At 43.4% G+C, this 20,054-nt stretch overlaps 1 protein-coding gene across 1 annotated transcript in view; it reads left to right on the top strand.

The window, feature by feature from the left end:
* The first annotated feature begins 13,681 nt into the window (after nt 1-13,681).
* Farsb (phenylalanyl-tRNA synthetase subunit beta) overlaps nt 13,682-20,054 on the top strand; it is a 64,820-nt gene continuing 58,447 nt past the window's right edge. Inside the window, exon 1 of the mRNA XM_087904708.1 lies at nt 13,682-13,788. Coding sequence (XP_087760834.1) covers nt 13,731-13,788 — 58 coding nt within the window. The 5' untranslated portion in view covers nt 13,682-13,730. The remainder of the gene's footprint in view (nt 13,789-20,054) is intronic.

Below are 20,054 nucleotides of genomic sequence, written 5' to 3'. Positions count from 1 at the left end.
GTCACTGGGGCTTAGAGGTCACCCAATTAGGTTATTCTGGCTATTCAACAACTCCCAGGAACCCTCCATTATCACCTCTCCAACCTGATTTTATTTTTTACCTGATTCTGGGCACCAAACTTAGATCCCCACACTTGCAAGCATTTTAACAGTTGAGCTATCTCTCCAGTCCTTGACCTGAGTTTTAAAGGAATAACCTGATGGAGGAGGTCTACCAAGCAAAGGGAAATATGTGTACAAAGGTCTTCCTAAGAAAAGGGGAGGGGAGACATTTATGACTTTTTGTTGGCAAAGCTGCTTTTTTGCTTGTTTTTGTTCTGGTTTTTTTTTTCTGGTTGAAGAGTTGCTTTCTTCTCTCTTAGATTTCCTTCTGAGCGGTCTTTGATGCTAGGTGGGGATACTGAGATTGTATACTATGTCACACACTGTGAAGACCTCTTGCTGGGTATGACCTGGCTCCATAGCAACATTTCAAAGTATCCATTCCACTTTGCTGCGGAGGAAATCAGGGTTCACAGTACAGATCAGCCTGGGCTACACCAGACGTTGTCTCAAAAACTAAAACAACCTAAGCACACACACACATAGAAAGAAAGAGGGGGGGGGGGATTGCCGTTATTGTAAGTTAAGTGCTGAGGACCATGGTTTGCCCTGAACTAGAAGTTAGGCAGCATGGAGATGGATTGAAATATGGCTGAAAGATACAAATTATCAGACCTAAACTCCTGGTCCACATCAGTGAGAATGCTATTGGTGATGCATTCACCATTATCCCACAGACATCAGCTCTTTTGTTGGGTGCGGAGGACTGGCTTGAGAGAAGGATTCGTGTAGCTCAAGTACTCCATGTGTTGATGAACTTGAACTCCTGACCCACGTGCTCTGCCTCCCTGGTGCGGAGGCTACTGGCATACAATACTGCAACCAGTAAGAACTGCCATATTTTTTAAAGACTCATTTTTATTTCATATGTGTGAATGGATTTTTTTTTACATTTTGATTTTATGTATATGGGTGTTCTGCCTGCATATCTGTCTGTCTGTCTGTCACATGTACACCTGACGCCCACAGATGAGGGCATTGGATCCCCTGGAACTGGAGTTACAGCCAGCCAGCTGTGAACTGTCAGATGGGTACTGGAAATCAGACCCAAATCCTCTGGTAGAGCAGAAGCTATTTTTAAACTCTCTAGCTCAGTCACATATTATCACAGTCCACTGGAGCCATCCTCAGAGCCAAGAGGGCCAATCAGTTGATCAACCTAGCATCACGTTGTTGTTTTGGTGTTTTGAGACAGGGTCTCACTAGATAGCCTTGGCAGGTCTGGAACTCACTATGTGGACCAGACTGACTTTGAACTCACAGAAATCCACCTGCCTCTACCTCCTCAGTGCTGGGGTTAAAGGTGTGTACTGCCACATCCAGCCCCATCTCCATTTAATCAACAATTAAATTATTAACTCAGTCTTTGGACGTTCAGTGTGTGTCCTCCTGTGTATGTGCTGTGTGGGAACTGGACAAACGTGGTTACTGGGTTGAAATAATGAGAAAGTTTTAGCTCCTCAAGCAATTGTTGCTTATAAGGTTTCCTGGATCTCTAGAATTAAAACTAAAAGGAAGTTATGCATGGCGGTACATGCCTATAGTGCCAGCACTTGGGAGGAAGAAAGATCAGGAGTTCAAGGTCATGTTTGGCTATGTAGTAACTTTGAAGCCAGCTTGGACTTTATGAGATTCAGTCTCAAGAAAACCAAAACAAACTAAACAAAAGCAAACACAAAAATCAACCTTTGATATTATACTTCAACAGGAACCTTTGACATTATCCTTTGAAGCTACACATATCACAGGAGAGGGAACTGAGAGCACAGAAACGGAATCATTTGCCCCAAACAGCCAGTTGCTTAGTGGTAATTGGTAAACCTAGATCTCTTTATAGCCTTCAGGCAATCCCTGTCCTTAGGGATTAGAACTGATGAGGAAAAGCAACATGGTGTAAGACCTTTTTCCCCCCACAGAAATTTTTTTTTTAACACTTGAAACCTTTCCGTTTATAACACAAAGTGAAGCAAAGAGGCTGTGGCAGAGCTCAGAAGAGACACCAACTCCCCCCGAATCCACATCTCCCTCCTTCCTTGGGGACTGTATTTTTAGTAAAATGAACACACATAAAATAAAGACCGACAGTTTCAGCTCTTCTGAGGCCAGCAAGAACCACTGCTTCCTTTGTCCTTTCTTGGGTGTTGATCTTATTTTGTTGGTGCCTCAATATTTGGAGAAATGTAGTTCAAAGAGGGGACTGCACTTCCAAAGCCAACATACAAACACCGAGTGCTTACACCTCTATGTATGGTGCTACAGATTTTAGACTGCGTGTCTGACTTCAACTCTATAGGGACTTTTCAGGGTAGATATTATTCTTTTTGTTAAATGGGGAAATGGAGTGTAAAAGCTGAGAAAATTTCCACACAGGGTAGGTTAGGATAGGAAAGAACAAAATCACGTTTCTACTTTTGAGAAATAACTTTGTTTTTCTAGCACCCAGGCAAGTAGCTTTTCTCAAACACAAGAAGGAAGAGAACATTGTAGAACAAGGAACACATTGTTGAACTGTAGGTAAAAGAGTGTGTCCTTTCCTGTCACCAAGACCAACACACAGACACATTTTTTAAGGAATGAATTAATGGGGTTGGAAAGATAGCTCAGTGGTTAAGAGCACTTTATATTCTTTCAGAGGAGTGGAGTTTGGTCTCAAGCATCCATCTCAGGCAGCTCACAATTACCTTAAACTCCAGCTTCAGGAATATAATACCCACTTCTGGTCTCTGTGGGCACCTACACATATGTAACATACACACATACACATACAACATATTATAAACAATAATAGCAAAACCCCCAAAAGGCTAGAGATAGCTCAATGGTTAAGAGTACTCGCTGCTCTTCAGACTACCTGGGTACAGGTAGTCTACCTGGGCCCAGCACACACATGATGGATTTAATGGGCACCAGCATATATGTGGTACATACCACTCATACACATGAAAAATAAAATAAAGGGGCTGGAGAGATGGCTCAGTGGTTAAGAGCATTGCCTGCTCTTCCAAAGGTCCTGAGTTCAATTCCCAGCAACCACATGGTGGCTCACAACCATCTGTAATGAGGTCTGGTGCCCTCTTCTGGCCTGCAGGCATATACACAGATAGAATACCGTATACATAATAAATAAATAAATAAATAAATGAAAAATAAAGTAAATAACTAAAATAATTAAAACCTTAGTGCAGTATTCTTTCTAGGTGGAGATTCCCTAAAAGGGAGAACATAGAACAAAAGTCACAGTTTTGATTTCCATAAAGTTAATTGCTCATAAATAATCGTATTTCTTGTTTACATCCCTCTACATACTCACAGAAACCATCTGCTGTGATTACTGTGATCCACTGAGAAAGACCATTTGGTTTATAGTCAAATGAGACATTTTCACTGTGGTAGTGCCAATGGAATGTCTTTCAAGAAACTATTTTCAAGACTCTTTTGGGAATAGCTCAAGGAATTTGCCTTGACTGGTTCTCTTCTTTTCGGATCCATTAGCTAGCTGTTTTGTCAGGATGATGGGGCTTGGGGATGGCCATGGTTTGGCATCAGGAGTGCTGCTTAGCAAACCTAGGCTGGGATGCTATCACCGTGCAGCAACATGTCTTTCTGTCCACGTTTTCCTATTGCCAGAGTTCTCAAGGGGATGCAGATGCACACAGCACCAGAGCAGCTTTTCCCTGTTCCTCTGAAAGTTCCAGAAGTCTAGCCTCAGTTGTCTCCTCCCCCTAATGTGTTACTAATATATAATAATAAATGATGGACACTTTACAAAACTCGTGCTTCCCCGGCTGCTCTTTTCTTTTCTTTTCTTTTCTTCTTTCTTTCTTTCTTTCTTTCTTTTTTTTTTTTTTTGAGACAAAATCTCTCTATGTAGCCCTTGCTGTCCTGGAACTTATTATATAGACCAGGCAGGCCTCAAACCCGCAGAGATCCTCCTGCCTCTGCCTCCTGATTGCTAGGATTAAAGGCATGCACCACCATGCCTCACTCCTGGTTGCTCTTTTAAATTACACACACACACACACACACACACACACACACACACACACACACACACACAAAATAAGCTATTACTCCTAGAAATTATTATGGTCATTGCAGTCATGCACTCTAGATCTGTGAATTTGGAGCACCATCAACCCAGTCAAGTCAGTGGCAAGGAGAGTCTGGGGAAGCAAGCTGAAACTATGTGCAGGCACGTTCCTGAGATGGGCAGTCAGTAACCAACCAGCCCTGGGACAAAGCAGCCACCATCATTTAGTTGCAGATTCTGAGACGGTTTGCTTCATAGTCTGAATATTTGCCTCTCCCTCAGAATTCACACAGAAATCCTCCTCACTAAGTTGATTGCCTTTAAGAAAGGAAGGCAGCTGTTTGTCTCTTTACCTTTCTCGTCTCTCATCTCTTTTGCCTCTTACTCCTCTTTGCCTCTTCTTTCCTCTCTTGCCTCTTCTTCCTCTTGTTTACCTGCCTCTCTCAGGTCTCCACTCCCACAGGGCCTTTCAATCTTCCACTCTCTCCCTTTCCCAATAAACCCCATGCACAAGAAAGAAAAGAAAGAGAAAGAGAAAAAGAAAAAGAAAAAAGGTGAAAGTAACTGGGAGGTGATTCGGTCTTTTTAAATATTACTACATTTTTTTCCGTGTATGTGTACACACATGCCATCGCTTGTGTTTGGAGGTCAAAGATCAACTTGAAAGAAATGGTTCTTTTCTTCCACTATGTGGTTTCTGGGAACTGAATGCTGGGGGTTGTCAGGGTCGGTGGCAGACGCCTTTGCCTGTTGAGCAGTCTTACTGATTAGCAATTAGGGCAAGAGTGATTATGAATGGAGTATTGTCCCAAAGAAAGAGGCTCATTTCTCCTATCTGCCATGAACCCTCATCCACAAGTCAGCTGTACGCAATACACCCACGGGCTTATCAGAACCCAACAATGGCACCTTGGTCTTGAGTTTTCCAGCCTCCAGAGCTGTGACAAATAAATGTTCATAGCAGCCAAAACCATCTGAGACAGTCCAATCCAGAAGGTAGGGCTTGTACTTAAACGTGTCTTTTTGGTTATTTGTACCTTCTTGTATATAACATGCCTCCTTTCCTGATACCCCTCAATCATCATCAATCATCAATATCGTATGGTTGTTCCTTCTACACATATTTTCCCATCTTGTGCCACATCCACGGCTGTCACGCCGGTGTAGCAGAAATGCTGACTAGACAGACTGAGGCTGGAGGATTAGGGGTCTGTGCTCCATGGAGTTTATGCCCTGGGCTGTTCCCTGGCAATCAGCTGTGGTACTGATGCCACCTCAATTGCCATCTACACTGACTCGACCCTCGCAGTCACTGGCACCACTGAAGCTGTTCCTTTCTTATTCTTTTGTTCTATTCTCGTATTTTGCCAACAGACCATGCTGTTCCAATGAATGAAACTGCTGAAAGCCTTTAAAGAAGTAGCTAGTTCTGGGAATTGGGGGTCATCGTTAGAATAATTCCTTAATGATGTGGAGCAGAAGGAGTTAGTCTTACTGGGAGAAACCTTAGTAGCCTTCTGCAGAGAAACAGTTACAGCAGCCCCCACTAGGCATCTGCCTGGGAAGACACGTACAGCTGCAATTAGAAAGCAGATGGTGGTCGCCCCCACGCTGACCCCAAAGTCTGGTAATTACCTTGATCCATTCCCATACACAGAAGGCCTATAAGGCCTTTCCTCTGGGCAGAAGAGGCCTAAACTGATAACAACATCCGAGCCTGGGAATCAGGAAGAGAGTTGAGATCAATGGTGTGAAACAGTCTCAGGGAAGTGTGACATCATGTCTTTGAGCAACAACCACAACTAACATTTAGAATAGACAATGGACACATAAATTTGCTGTTCTTGTTAAATGACAGTGCTGTTCCTTTTCTTTGTTTCTATTCTATGATCTGATGACGTATGCCTTTGCCAAGTTCCTTGATTATAAAAGTATAAAAGCCTTAGGCTAATTAAAGTGAAAACACAACAACATATTCAACTACATTGAGTGTGTTTGCTTGTCATTTCCTTCGCCGTATCCTGAAATCTCCTGTCCCTTCGTCCTGTTTTCCCTCGGTCTGAATGTCTCCACGAGAGACGGTCCGTGGCAGTCTTGGTCACTACCATGTCTCCCTTATATCACTGCAACCTCCTAACTGGTCCCCTCACCATCAAATTTTCTCTCTCAACTATTCCCTGATTTATTTTCCATAGTATTCTCACTATGGTTTGGATGAATGTCTCCAGAGGCCCATGTTAAAGGATTGGCTCCCGGTGAGGTCTGGTAGGTCTCAGAGTATTGTGGCATAAACTCCAGGAGGTTTGTAAGATCTTTCGTATTTGTTGATTTTGTAGACACTGTGACAAAATCCTTAGCATAAACAACTTAAGGGAGGGAAGGTTAATTTTGGCACCAGTTAAGAGGTGTCTGTCAATCATGGCTGGGAAGGCATTGCAGTAAGAGCTTGTGTGGTTGACCGCTCACTGGCCCCAAAATAGAAAGCAGAAAACAGGGTCTAACAAGGAGTGTATACCTTCAAAAGTCCTTTTCCAGGGACCTGCTTCACACCAGCCAGGTTCCATCTCAGGAAGACTCCATAGCTTTCAAACTAGTGCCATAAACTAGGGATCCACTGTTCAAACTATGAGCCTTTGGGTGACATTTCAAATTTTCAACAGTAGCTCCCTGTCTATTCTCTCATTGTCCCGACTCAAGATACAAACTGCCACCTCAATGTAGACTCTACGATCTTTCCCATGAGTCACCACCCTCACCAGAAAACAAATGAGGTTGCTGGATCTTGAGCTTGATGCTCTGGAGCTGCGAGCCAAAGCAAACCTAAGAGATGCCATGACCAAGGTAACTCATACAAGAGTTATTTGGAGCTCACAATTTCAGAGGGTGAGTCCACGATCATCACACCAGGAAGCATGGCAGCAGGCGGGCAGGGGCAGTAGCTGAGAGCTTACGTCTTGAAACACAAACATGAGGCAGAGAGAAAACAGGAATTGGCCTCTGCTTTTGAAACCTCAAAGCCCACTCCGGTGACACACCTCCTGAAGAAAGTCCATACCTTCTAACCCTTCCCACACAGTTCCACCAAACAGGCCAAACATGAGCCTATGGGAGCCATTCCCATTTAAACACCACGAGGACTTTGCTAGAATGATGAGAAACTAAACCTGTGATTAATATGAGTTCTTCAAAATACCAAATTTTAATCTTTCTTTTTCTTTTTTTTATTATTATTATTAAAAATTTCCACCTCCTCCCCTCCTCCCACTTCCCTCCCCTCCCCTCCCCCCCACTCCTCCTTCCTCTCCTCCAGGCCAAAGAGCAGTCAGGGTTCCCTACCCTATGGGAAGTCCAAGGTCCTCCCCGTTCCCCCTAGGTTCAGGAAGGTGAGCATCCAAACAGACAAGGCTCCCACAAAGCCAGTCCATGCAGTAGAATCAAAGCCCAGTGCCATTGTCCTTGGCTTCTCAGTCAGCCTCCATCGTCAGTCACATTCAGAGAGTCTGGTTTGATCACATACTCCATCAGTCCCATTCCAACTGGCCTTGGTGATCTCCCATTAGATCTATCCCACCATCTCAGTGGGTGAACACACCCCTTGCCGTCCTGACTTCCTTGCTCATGTTCTCTCTCCTTCTGCTCCTCATTAGGACCTTGGGAGCTCAGTCCAGTGCTCCAATGTGGGTCTCTGTCTCTATCTCCATCCATCATCAGTTGAAGGTTCCCTGTGGATGGAACTCCTCCCCAAATTTTAATCTTGTCACTTATAAAAAATCCCAGAATTTCTTCCATTTCTCTCACAATGAAGCATCAACTTTTAAAAGAATATTTATTTGTATTTATGTGTTTATGTGTGTTGTGTAAACCTCTACAAGAAGACCCTGCCATAGACCCTGGTTGTGAGCAGCCCAACAGTGCCGGGAACAAAACTTGGGTGCTCTGAAAGGGCAGCAAGCCTTTCTATCCTTTGAGCCGTTGCTCCTGCTCTTCAACTTTTTCATATGGTTTTCAACCCCCACATTATAGGTCATCTATTTATTTCTTGACTCTAGACTGTAACTTTCCAACTTGCAACGCTGTAACCCTTATCCTTCTGAACATCTGGAAAGCACAGGTTTCAGGAAGTATAAAAGGATACATGTATCTTAAAACCAACCAGGGATTTCAGTCCTTTAAAGAGGCTCTATTCATTTGTCTTCTGTCTTGTTGTCAGCCATTTTCTCTGAGTGAAAACTAGTTTGGGGTTCACTCTAAGGTCAGGCCTAGGCTAACACTGAAATCACAGTCTTCTTGTGTGAGTAGCTGGAGTTAAGGGAATGCGCATAGGTTGTTTCTATACCCAGAACGGAATGGGGCCTCAAGCTTGCTGGGAAGGGAAGTGCACTACCACAAGTTACATCCATAGAAAACAGAGAAAGGATGTGAGATTTTGATTACGAGTAAGTAAAGACACACAATGAATAAAGACTTGACAACCATAGTAAATTGTATATCTGCATGCACCATCCCACTCCTGGAAGACATAGATCAAGTTCCACTTGACTTTAGAGAGTTTATAATAGTCCCTTGAACTGTTAGCATCAGAGTAAGTATCTGAGATTCAAATAGCACTTTGCAGCTTTGAAATTGTTTCTACGTACTTTATTCTGACCGTCATCAGCGGAAATGAAGGCTAGCAGTGGACAACATACATGTGAAAACATATACACATCTGTGTCATGTCAAAGTCCTCCTGCTCTAGTTTCAAAGGTACTATATTCTTGGTCCCATGCAGAAAGAATTTCATACCGGACAGTATCACTTTCCCAATTACTTCCTGAGCCACAAGCATTGTGTGAGAGTTACACAGTCCTCTCAGCAATGTTCCCCGTGTGTATTTGACAGGCAAAAACAATCAGTCCCTGGCCCTGCATGGCGATGACAGAGCTGTCTACCAGTGATCAGGCATGGGAAAGAACTGAGCATGATTGTGTTGTGTTTCAAACTGACACTTTTCCTCAAAATAAAAGCAATAACTCTTAATTATAGCCCTGTAAGCTATAAAATATATAATGAAGAAAATAATTACACCTCCTAGAGATGGCTATTAACAACAGGTGCGTATCATGCACTAATCTATTTTATTCATACTTATACTTTCATACATTTAGACAAAGTTAATCATTTAAGTATAATATTTAAACACTTTCTTGCTATTTGTTGAAGAATTTTTTTTCATGTTAAAAATCTCACAGCATACATCAGGTGTGTTGGCATATGCCTTTGATCCTAGCATTTGGGAGGCAGAGGTAGGTGAATATCTATGAGTTCCAGGCCACCTGGTCTATCATATCAAGTTTCAGGACAGCCAGGGCTACATAGAGTGACCCTTCCTCTAAAAATAAACTCACGGCACTATACAGATACATTGTGTGTGTGTGTGTGTGTGTGTGTGTGTGTGTGTGTGTGTGTGTGTGTGTGTGATGGCAGATAGTTATCTTAGTTTTTTTCCCTGTTGCTGTGATAAAATATTCTGACAGAGCGACTCAAGGGAAAAGTGTTCATTTTAGTTTACTGTTCAAGATCCATCCATGAAAGGAAGTCAAACTAGCAAGAGCTTGAAGCAGCTGGTGACATTGAATCCCTAATCAACAACTAGAGGGGTGGCTGGAGAGATGGCTCAGAGGTTAAAAGCACTGGCTGCTCTTCCAGAGGTCCTGAGTTCAATCCCCCCCAACAACCACAGGGTGACTCACAACCACCTATCATGAGATCTGGTATCCTCTTCTGGTGTGCAGGCCTACATGCAGTCACTGTATACATAATCAATAAATCTTTTAAAAAATGAACTACAGAGGGATGGATTCAGTGCTCACCTGGTGGTCTCCACTTTATAGAATCCAGAATCCTCTGCCCAGGAAATAGTCCCATCCACGGTTAAGATGGGTCTTTCTGCATCATAATCAACAACCCCTCACAGTCTTTCTTTCGGGCCCATCTCCCAGGTGATGCTAGAGTCTGCCAAGTTAACTCTGGTCATCACAACAGTCAACATTATTTTTACTTATATTTTACTTTGGGGTGCTAGGCATCAAACCAAGGATGTGACACATGCTGGGCAAACACTCTACCACTGAGCTGAATCCCTGGCCTTCTACATTCTTTTCAATATCTTCATACTATGTCATACTAAAATACTTTAATTAAGCCATGCTGTGAGATGTTTCAGCTGTTTCAGTTTTTCTATATTACGAAGAAATAATAGCAGCTTTTTTCTTTAGAACAATTCCAAGAGTGAACTTTCATGATGAAAGAGAAACACACTTATGGAAGTTATTATCCATGCCGACTTGACTGGAACACCTCGGAGATGGAGAGGCACACCTCTGGCCGTGCTTGTGAAGGCTGATTCCAGAGAGGGAAAGATCTGTTTTGCATGTGGGTGGCACCATTCTATGGGCTAGAGTCCTGGCTGGAGTGGAAGACAGAAGGGAGGAAGCTAAGGGAGCACCCACATTTCCCTCCCTGCTTCCTGGGCCTCCATGCTGCGAACTGAACCCCCTCCCCATGCCTTTCCCACCGTGACGGACGGAACTCTCTGAAAGCATACCAGAACTAAGTTTTCCTCCCTCGAATTATTTCTGTTGGGTATTTTTGGTCACAGCAATGTGAAAAGTAACTAGAGAAGTAGGGTCATTGGTGTAACTAAATGACAATGTGGTTCTTTGGCCTTTGGAATTGGTTTCCAGGAGGGATTTGGAAAAATGACACCATAATCATTAAAATAGCTTGGTCCTGGCCTTGAAACAGACAGTTTGGCAGGAGGTCCAAATATATGTGGAAATTTAATATACAATATTACAAACTGGAGAGGGAAAAGAAGCTTTTTAATAAGTGGTATTGGCATTTCTGTTTGAAAAGAAAATAAAACTGGCTTGTTCATTAACTCTAAAAACCAAAACAAATTTCAAAAAAGATCCGAGATTTCAATGGAAAAGAATTCTACTGATGTACTCAAATTGGAAAATGTGATCTAAAAAAATTGTGTAATGGAAGACTTTTAGAAATACAACCTAAAATCCAGAATCAATAGAAAAATTAATTTCAATTGATTGAAACTTTATAAACAACTCTCCTGGGAAACAAACCTTAAAAGGAAAATATCAAGAATTATTCCTCTTTGACTCCCAAACAGCATTACTTACAACTTTTGTTTCCAATATTCATCTATAATTTCTTAAAATATACCTATGATAATGTATCGGGTAAAACAAAGCAGCACTTTAAACCTCTAATGAATTATGATGGTTAAATTTGGTGGTGAGCCTATTCTTTAATGGCTGAGCCATCTCTGCAGCCCAAGGGTAAAATATATGGTCACATGCCCAAGTTAAAAAATCCCCAATAACTGGTCAAATACTTAGTTGTGTGCTTCTGGGAGAAAAGCATGAGAGCTGGTGAACTAAGTTAGGCAGATTCTCTGTCTAATGTGAGTGGGCACCATCCAACCCGTCAAGGGCTTCTGAAGAGCATAAGGTGGAGGGAGTGGCAAATCACTATCTTCAAGACTGATCTAAGATGTTGATCTTTTCCTGCCCTCAGTGTCCCTGGGCCTCAGGTGCTCAGATGAGGTCCTCAGACCCTCAGAGAGGTTCTTTGCTTTCAAACCTTCAAGCCAGCTTACTCATTTCTCTGGGGGGTGCAGTCTGCAGACACCAGATTGTAGAACTTCTCAGCCTTCTGATTTGTGTGGGCCACTACTTTGCTACCTGTCTGTCTATCTGCTCACTCTGTTTCTCTGTGGGAAAACTAATGCTCACTTTCCCTGGCCTCCTTTCTTCTATTGCCACTCAGAACGAATTGATTTGCATTTGTTGCTGTGGTCTTTTATTTTATTTTATAGTCCTCCCATTTACATATGTCCGAAAATGCATCTTTAGGTTAGCGCATACACTGCCTGATACTCTAACCCCAGTCCAGATTTCCAGTTGGCCCCAAACTTCGACATCTATTTGCATTTTGTGATGCTCTACTTCAGTTTTTTTTTCTAATTATCTTTTCTCTCAATCAGTTAAGGCTATACTTTGTGGTGAGCATTCACGTCCTACTTCTGTTTACTCCTCTCCAGTCCTCTCCCAACTGTTGTAGTGACAATGATGGCACACAGTGATCGTATGTAATGAGAAAGAAGCATCCCGTATTCCTGGGGAGAGATGACAGGTGGAAGCAATGTGCCACGGGCGTTCAAGAGTAGGCGACTGATGAGGAAAGACCAGAATGATGATGCCTGCCCTATTTCTAGGATGAATGACATAAGATTCACGCTAGTTCATTAAGAGAATCATTTCAAACCCTCACATTAATTTTCTAAGGCATGTATAGTCAGTTCTATTTTATAGATAAGAAAACTGAGGTTATGGCCATGGAAAATCCGGCAGTCCGTGCCTGTTTATTTCTTAAAGGGGGAGGGGTATTGCTTTGGTGTTTATTTTTTTTCATGGCTGCTGAAACAAAGTACCACAAATTTTTGATTTCGAACAGAAACTTGAGCTGGCGAGGTGACTCATACTGCTGTCTCAAGACAGGCTCGAAGCAGCGGGAGAATCTCTGAAAATTTCAGGCTAGCCAGGGGTACAGGGTGAGTTCCAGGTTGACTTGAGCTACGGAGTTGAGACTCTATCTCAAAACGAAAACCAAAAAGCATTATCAAAGTGTTTCGGGCTGCTCCATAGGCTAGGAGACAATCCTCTCCCTGTTTCTTAGGGTTTTTGAAAGCTTCTGGCTTTTTTTTTTTTAAATAACGCTACACTATTTGCATTTAGGATGCATCTTAACAACCCTGGCCAAGCTCCATCTCAAAACCGTAACTTACTCCACACAGAGGTTGATGCCACACAAAGTATCATTTACAGGCTCCAGCGATTAGGTAAATCCTGACATCTCTGTGGTCCACTGTTTGACCTGCTCTCACTCAGGCTTGCTTTAAGGATGAACTCTGCTCATGCCGGCTTTAGGCTGAGTATGGCATTTGATAGATATCTGCCAGTTCTGAGGTCTCTAACATCGGCTACCTATACGGTTTCTGATGTGTTCAAGCAAAACTAAAGTATAAAATCTGTACAGTTTCAAGGTTAAAGAATGAAGTAAAAACTGGCCGGGTAACAGACTTTGCCATTAGTATTTGCACATTCTTCCTTTCCAGACAGCCTTGCATCAGCTCAACCCGCTTTCTTCAATACCTCAGGGAAGGACTCTCTACCTGAATGCCCTTCCCACCTCCATACCCGCCCCTCCAGCGCCCCGCCCACTCAGCTTGGCAACGTCCCTTAGGGCTTTGGGAGCATCCGGGCTTTCTGGGGACTGTCCGTATTGTTGCCTGTCATAATAGAGAGAATTTCACCCAATTCTATCTAGTTTCCAAACTTTCAGTTAGCATCACAATATGCTTATATTAAATGATACAGAAAGTGGCATTTTTCTTGTGTTCGGTTGAAAAACGGGAGTACAAATTGTTGAATTTATACAGGCATGACGTGAGACAGCCTGGGAGGAGTGGCGGGTCCTTCGCGCTACCGCGGCGGAGGCCCGGCACGTGGCGCAGGCGCAGTGTGCGCGATTCACCATGCCGACTGTCAGCGTGAAGCGAGACCTGCTTTTCCAAGCTTTGGGCCGGACCTACAGTGAGTGCCCGCCCCGTGGCCTGGGCTCGGTGCCTGGGGGAGCCTGCCTTGCCCGGCAGAAGGGTGTGCTGGTGGCTTTCGTGCCACCACGCGGGGTTTGGCCTTGCTCGGCGGGAGTCAGCAGGGGTACGCTGATGCCGGGCTGGGCTGAAGTCGCTTCCTAGAACCAGCTCTACGGCGGCTATCGTTGCATCATCCGCCGGGGTCGGGACCTCGGTGCCATTCATTCAGGGACAGCTCCTTCTGCATGCTTAGCGCCGACTTTGGTGTCGGGACACAGACCAGGAAGCTGGACTGCATCACCAGTGCGGGCAGCTCTGGGGAACCGGATTGACAGCGAAAGGGAGACGCTTGAGAACGATGTGGGTTCGCTGTGCAGCCCAGGCTGCCCCCGAACCCGCCGTCTTCAGCCTGTCGAGTGCTGGGATAACAAGCGTTGACCACCAAGCCCGGCATTCGCCTTATTTAGTGTTGACTGGGTTTCGCTTGCGTGTCAGGCACTGAGAGAGTGGAACTGTCCACCTGACACGTAAGATCTCATTTTGGTGAGACAGTAACCAACCAGTACGATAAAAAGACGATTTATTAAAATGCTGAGTGTTTTCTAGGAAAGGCAGCCAGGTGGTGTGCGGGAGCAGCATTTGATAGGTAACATTAACTTGAGAACCGAACAGAGAGTCTCTTCTATGGACTTAATATCCACGATACACTAAATTACTTCCTCAGTTCTAAAAACTAAACCGTTGCGAGGAAAGGGAGGTAAATATTAAGCAAATTATCATTTTCTTCGCAGATATAGTAGTTGAAATGATTTCTGCCGCCATCCTGTAATTATCAACTTGTATAAAGGTCATAACAAATGATTTAGGGGAGCCCTTTTCTGGGGTATCAGATGTATTTAGTAAGAGGTACAGGTGTTCATAAGAACATAGTACTGACATTGCAAAGAAACATTTTAGAATTTTTTTTTCTGAGGATGTACTCATAGATATAACCCATTTCCTGTTAATTTATGTTTAGTTGTTCATAGATTTTTGTTGTTCTTGTGAGACAGAACTTATTCTGTAGTACAGGCTGGCCGTAAACTCGTGGCCATCCTTCTGACTCAGTCTCCCAAGGGATACAATTGTCTTTGTGAGCAGGAACTGTCCCTTAGATATAGAGGAAATAGCATTACCTTTGGAATATGGTCCTAATTCCTTAGTGCTTCCAACATATACTATGCTTATTTCTGTTCCTCACCTGCCCTCTGCCATGTTCTCTCTAGTGTTTCTGTATCTGAACTGCACATGGTTGTGGGTGGCAAATTTAACATGTTTATAATCAGTTCCCAGCCAGGACCTTCGCTCTTCAAAAGTAAGAAATTATCTGAATTTTAAAAGATAAAGGCCTTTATAACCTGTTTGTTATTGTCAGTTAATATATTAATAAATTCTGCCTCCTTTTTTCCCACTTTCAAATGGTGAGTGATCAAATAAGCTTGATTTTCCACACAGATCATTAACCATAGGATCTTTTGAAATTCTTTACCCTTAATATTGAAGTTGAGGTTACACCAGATGGGTTAGTAATACTCTTCATTGTGTTCGAGATCTTGAAACCTTTCAAGTGTCATTTGAATGGCGGTTGAAGTTGGAAAAGCCTGTTCACCAAAGCCTTTAGTTTCCAAATGAAGTATAAATCCCTCCTGTTTCTTTCTCATTTTTCTTTCTTGTTTTCCGACAATGTGCTCTTACATTCCACTCTCTTATTTAGACCCTCCTAGGGTCTGCTGTCCCTCTGAAATGCCATCGCTCTTTCCAGTTGCCACCATCACCTCCCATGTCTTGGCAAGGAGCACCTTTCTCTCTTGTTTTTGTTACTCAGGGAATTTGTTTTCTCTGCCTTCCTGGGAGCAGCTCTGTCTTCTTAGACTCCTTTTGATTGCTGTTCTCTTCAGTTTCCTTTGCTACTCATTTTCTTGTGAACTGGTTTCTTTCATTGCTCTTCAGTTTGGGTCCTGTTCTAGTTTGTTATAGTTAAGTACTGCTGGGGCCACCTTTGTGCCACGCAGGCAGATAGTGTTTTAGGGCTCCCGTTTTCTGGAGGAAATTGCTCATGATTTTATTTTTGGTTCTTTCGTTTGACTAAATTAAAAGAATGTAGCGCTTAAAGGACATATTGGGATTCCATATATTTTTGTAGATCCATACAATTTATTTAATTGCTGTTTAGCTGACAAAAGTTTTGCATATTATAAAAATAATTGTTATTTAGTTTCTGAAAGTCAAGAATCAAGGTTTGATGGTGCTGGTCTGAATTTACCCCAGGTTGCAGATCTGGTCAGCTTAAGAGCTCATTGGGACTGTAGAAACTGCTTCTAAGTTGTTGCTTGTTTGTTTTCTTTCTTTTTGGGGGGCGAAGGGGCGCGTCGAGACAGGATTTGTCTGTGTAGACCTGGCTGTCCTGTAACTCTCTCTGCAGACCAGGCTGGCTCTCTAACTCTAAGAGATCCTCCTGTCTCTGCCTCCTGAGTTTTGGGATTAAAGGCACGTGCCACCACCACCCAGCTAAATTGTTTTTAAAATTGTTATTATTGTTTACACTTAAACGTTTTATTTTATTTGTGCAAGTGTTTTGCTGTGCATCACACTTGGTGCCTGCCGATGCAAGAAGAAGGCATTAGGTCCCCTGGAACTTGAGTTACAGTTGGTTGTACACCACTACCTGAGTTCTGGAAATTGAATCTGGGTCCTCTGCAAGACCAGCATGTGCTCTCAACATCTGAGCCATCTCTCCCATCCCTATGTTTATAAGCAGGCCTTGTTAATCTGCTGACTTTTGGCCAGAGACTTCGGTTCCTTCTACCTTGCCTTTTGTCAGTTTGTCCCAGAAGGAGAACTCTGAGAGATCAGGTGAGTGGGAGAGCTCAAGTAGTATCCTCAGTGATTGATAATTGCTCAGAAGTGCTAGTCCGTCCTTTTCCATAGTTTCTTGGTCACATGGACCAATCCTGACCTGTATAAAAGGGGCCTGGATAAGCAGTTTGGTAGCATTGGTGTCATAGTCTCTCTCTCAACCATCAAATGGTTAATGTTCACCCACATACACATGACCCAGAAGTGTAGCCTTACAGCAGCAGCTCCAAGTCCACAGTCACACCATCTGAATCTGGGTCTGAGGCGGGTGAGGGTCTGGGGCTGTAGTTCTCTGTGTTTAGCATCTTGTGAGGAGTTAACTAGTGACCTGAGAAGCTCAAGCACTGAGATAGGTGTCCCTCATCTAAGAGACACAGAGGGCCGACCTAGGGCAGCTACTAAAGGGAAGAAGTGGAACTCACAAAGGAGCCACTGGTCCATGGCAGTTCTAAAATGGAATGGCAGATGCTGGATGGTCTTGATTAGGTCCCAGGCCTGGGATAATTCTCCATGGCTCTGTGCCTTGCCCTCTAGGCTCTGGTTCCACCCTCAGAGTGATCCCCAGAAAGCATGTGCTTCACAGCTGATTAGTTTTCTCAGTCTACTTCCTGTTAATAGAATTTTAGGGCCTCAAAGATTTCCTTTTGTCTTGTTTCCGCCCCTTTCAGTTCAAGCTGGCTATGTCTGCCTAAGTGTTTTTTTTCTAAAAACTTTCTGGGTCTTTGGTGAATTTTTACTGGATTCTTTTTCATTAGTTTAAAACCACAGACTCAAAACCTCTGAAATTAGCTATTTCAGTACTTTGGGCTTTTTTATACATTGCTCTTACTTAAGCTCTATTGTTTTATTAATTGGGTTTGTGAGGCGCACACTTAATTTCTTTATTGCACCTTTTGTTTGATTGAATTGTGCCTTTGATCTGCCCTAAGGTTTCAGTCAGATCCTTGATTCTGTCTTAAGCCTAGGATTTGGTCTCTGCCCAGAACTTACTTGAATTTAGCATCGCTTTACATTTGGAAGACCAAACTTTTTACCCATCAACATCCTGGCTTTTTTTTACTTGAATAGCTCTTCCTATGCTAATCTCATCTTACATACGTGGGAAATATCAGACTAGTCAACAGACAAGCTGCTCTCTGAGCACTGCTCTGAGTCTTAGTTACACCAGGTGAGTGCGTTTTCTTCAGTCCATGTACCTGCAGGAATGGTGCTGGTCACGTTCCTCGCTTATGTAACCACGGTGCCCTGCCCCTCCTACAGCACTACCTCACTTTCCTCCTGCTTCCTCTGCAGCCTGACTCAAGACCATGAGGCTTCAGCTAATAGTGTTTCTGAGGCCCTTGGGTTTTCTCATGTAGTAGCCCTCAGAGCCTGCTGTCTGACTCCAAAGCCATTCCCACAGCTTTGGTTATGCCACCTCTCCCGTTCCAGAGGCTAGATAACAAATTATCCCATTTCTTAGGAGTAGAAAACAACATGCCTTTGTTGCTTCCCATAATATCTGAGTGACAGGAATCAGAGGGGTTAACTATCATCTAGAACTAGAGTCAGCTCAAGGATTGGCTGAGCCCAAGCATCTTTTTCCTAGCTCACGCACGTGACTGCACCATGTGTGAGCTCACACAGAGGCAAGGCTGTCGCCCAAGCCAGAGAGCTGGGAGCCATCCTAGTCGTGCTCCCTCAGTCGCCGGTCCTGCAATTAGGCAGCCATTGAGCCTCACATGGTCTGCGTCTAACATTTCTCATCTTCCTCCTTCCCCAAATGCTGTTGGTGTAAGTGAACACCTCTGTGTTTCACTTTTAGGAGGCTCCCTCAGTCAGCTCGATCTGCCACCAGTCTTAAACGGGAACCAAGCTTGGTGCCTCGTGACTGATAGAAACACATGGGAGTTTGAGGCAGGAGGATCTAGAGCTAGAGGGCGCCCTGCTCTGCCTAAGTTTCAGGCTGGCCTGGTCTGTTTATGAGGCCTTGTTTGAGACAAATACTAAAAACAGAATGAAGATTGAGAAAAAGAAAAAGAGCAAAAAGCAAAAGACAAATCTAATCTTGCTTTGGTAGCTGCAAAGCTCCGGAGTGCGACGCCCACTGCCTGCAGGTAGGACAGAGGGCAAGTCCCTTGGCATGCCACAAGCTTCCCTGTTTCTAGTTCTTGTATCCTATTTCTCCTAACACGGACTTCATTCTTTATCCATATCGAACTACTTAGGAGTTCCCAGCTTTGCCAAGCACTTGATTCACTCCCTCCAATCTTTGACTAATGAAGGCGTCCTTTATGTAGCTTTAAGTGACCCTAAGAGGAGCTCTGTGCCACCCTGCCTTGTACTGGGCACATTTATTTATATTTATTTACACTTATGATTACTTTGCTAGAGAAGGAAGTAGTTCAGGCAGGAATTGTAATTTATTTGTCTTTGTAGCCCTGGCATCAAGTACTGTTGCTTGGCACATAATAGAAGTAAATATTTGTTAAATTGAATTCAAGTTTGATATCTAGATTAGACAAGTCTTTGTTGTTTTATTTTGATGTTGGGAATAGAACCTAGGGCCTGTGACATACTAAGCATGCATTCTGCCACCGAGGCCAACTCCTCGTCCTGAATCAGGAAACCTGAGACATCTAGTTTTTCACTAGAATAGAGTAGTAATTGTGGTGCTTGTTCAAGGTTTGATAAATGAAGACTTTGAGAATGCTGTATTAGTAACAAAGCAAAGTGAAATAGGCGGAGAAGTACTAGTCATTGAGACTTGCTGTGTTTCAGGTACAGGTCTGTTTGCATCTTTTTAAGGTTCCATGATAAAAATGGCGGCAAAAGGTTGTTTTACGGGTGAGGGTGTTGTGAAGTTTACATGAGGTGTTGAACCCTCAGAATGAGTGAGGTAGAAGTCAAAACCCTGGTTAGTGTGATTCCAAAAACAAATATCAGGCTGCCTGAGAGACCAAGATTAGTGACATCCCTTTGTATATATGGTCCTTTGATGTTTGAGCCTGCTTTCTCATTTGATCTCTACTTAATGATTCTTTTTCATCCTGTGTCTGAACAGCACTGGAAACCAGATTCTATAGTTACTATATATCACTAGTCAAGAATAATCAGCCCTTTAATTTTTTTTTTTTTTTGATATTTGCATCAGGCAAATCTTTTCTTGTTTTGATGCTAAAGCGTGGGCTCTGACATACTAAGTCCCACTTCCCACTCTTTTATTTTTCAAGGCAGGGTTTCTCTGTAGCTTTGGAGCCTGTCCTGGAATTACCTCTTGTAGACCAGGCTGGCCTCGAACTCACAGAGACCCGCCTGCCTCTGCCTCCCGAGTGCTGGGTTTAAGGGCGTGTGCCATCACCGCCCGGCTCTAAGTCCCACTCTTTACCA

The sequence above is a fragment of the Myodes glareolus genome, chromosome 1, assembly GCF_982192425.1.
Source record: "Myodes glareolus chromosome 1, mMyoGla1.1, whole genome shotgun sequence".
In the NCBI taxonomy this organism is placed as follows: Eukaryota; Metazoa; Chordata; class Mammalia; order Rodentia; family Cricetidae; genus Myodes; species Myodes glareolus.
Note: the sequence above shows the minus strand (reverse complement) of the source record. Positions and strands in the feature narration are given on the sequence as shown.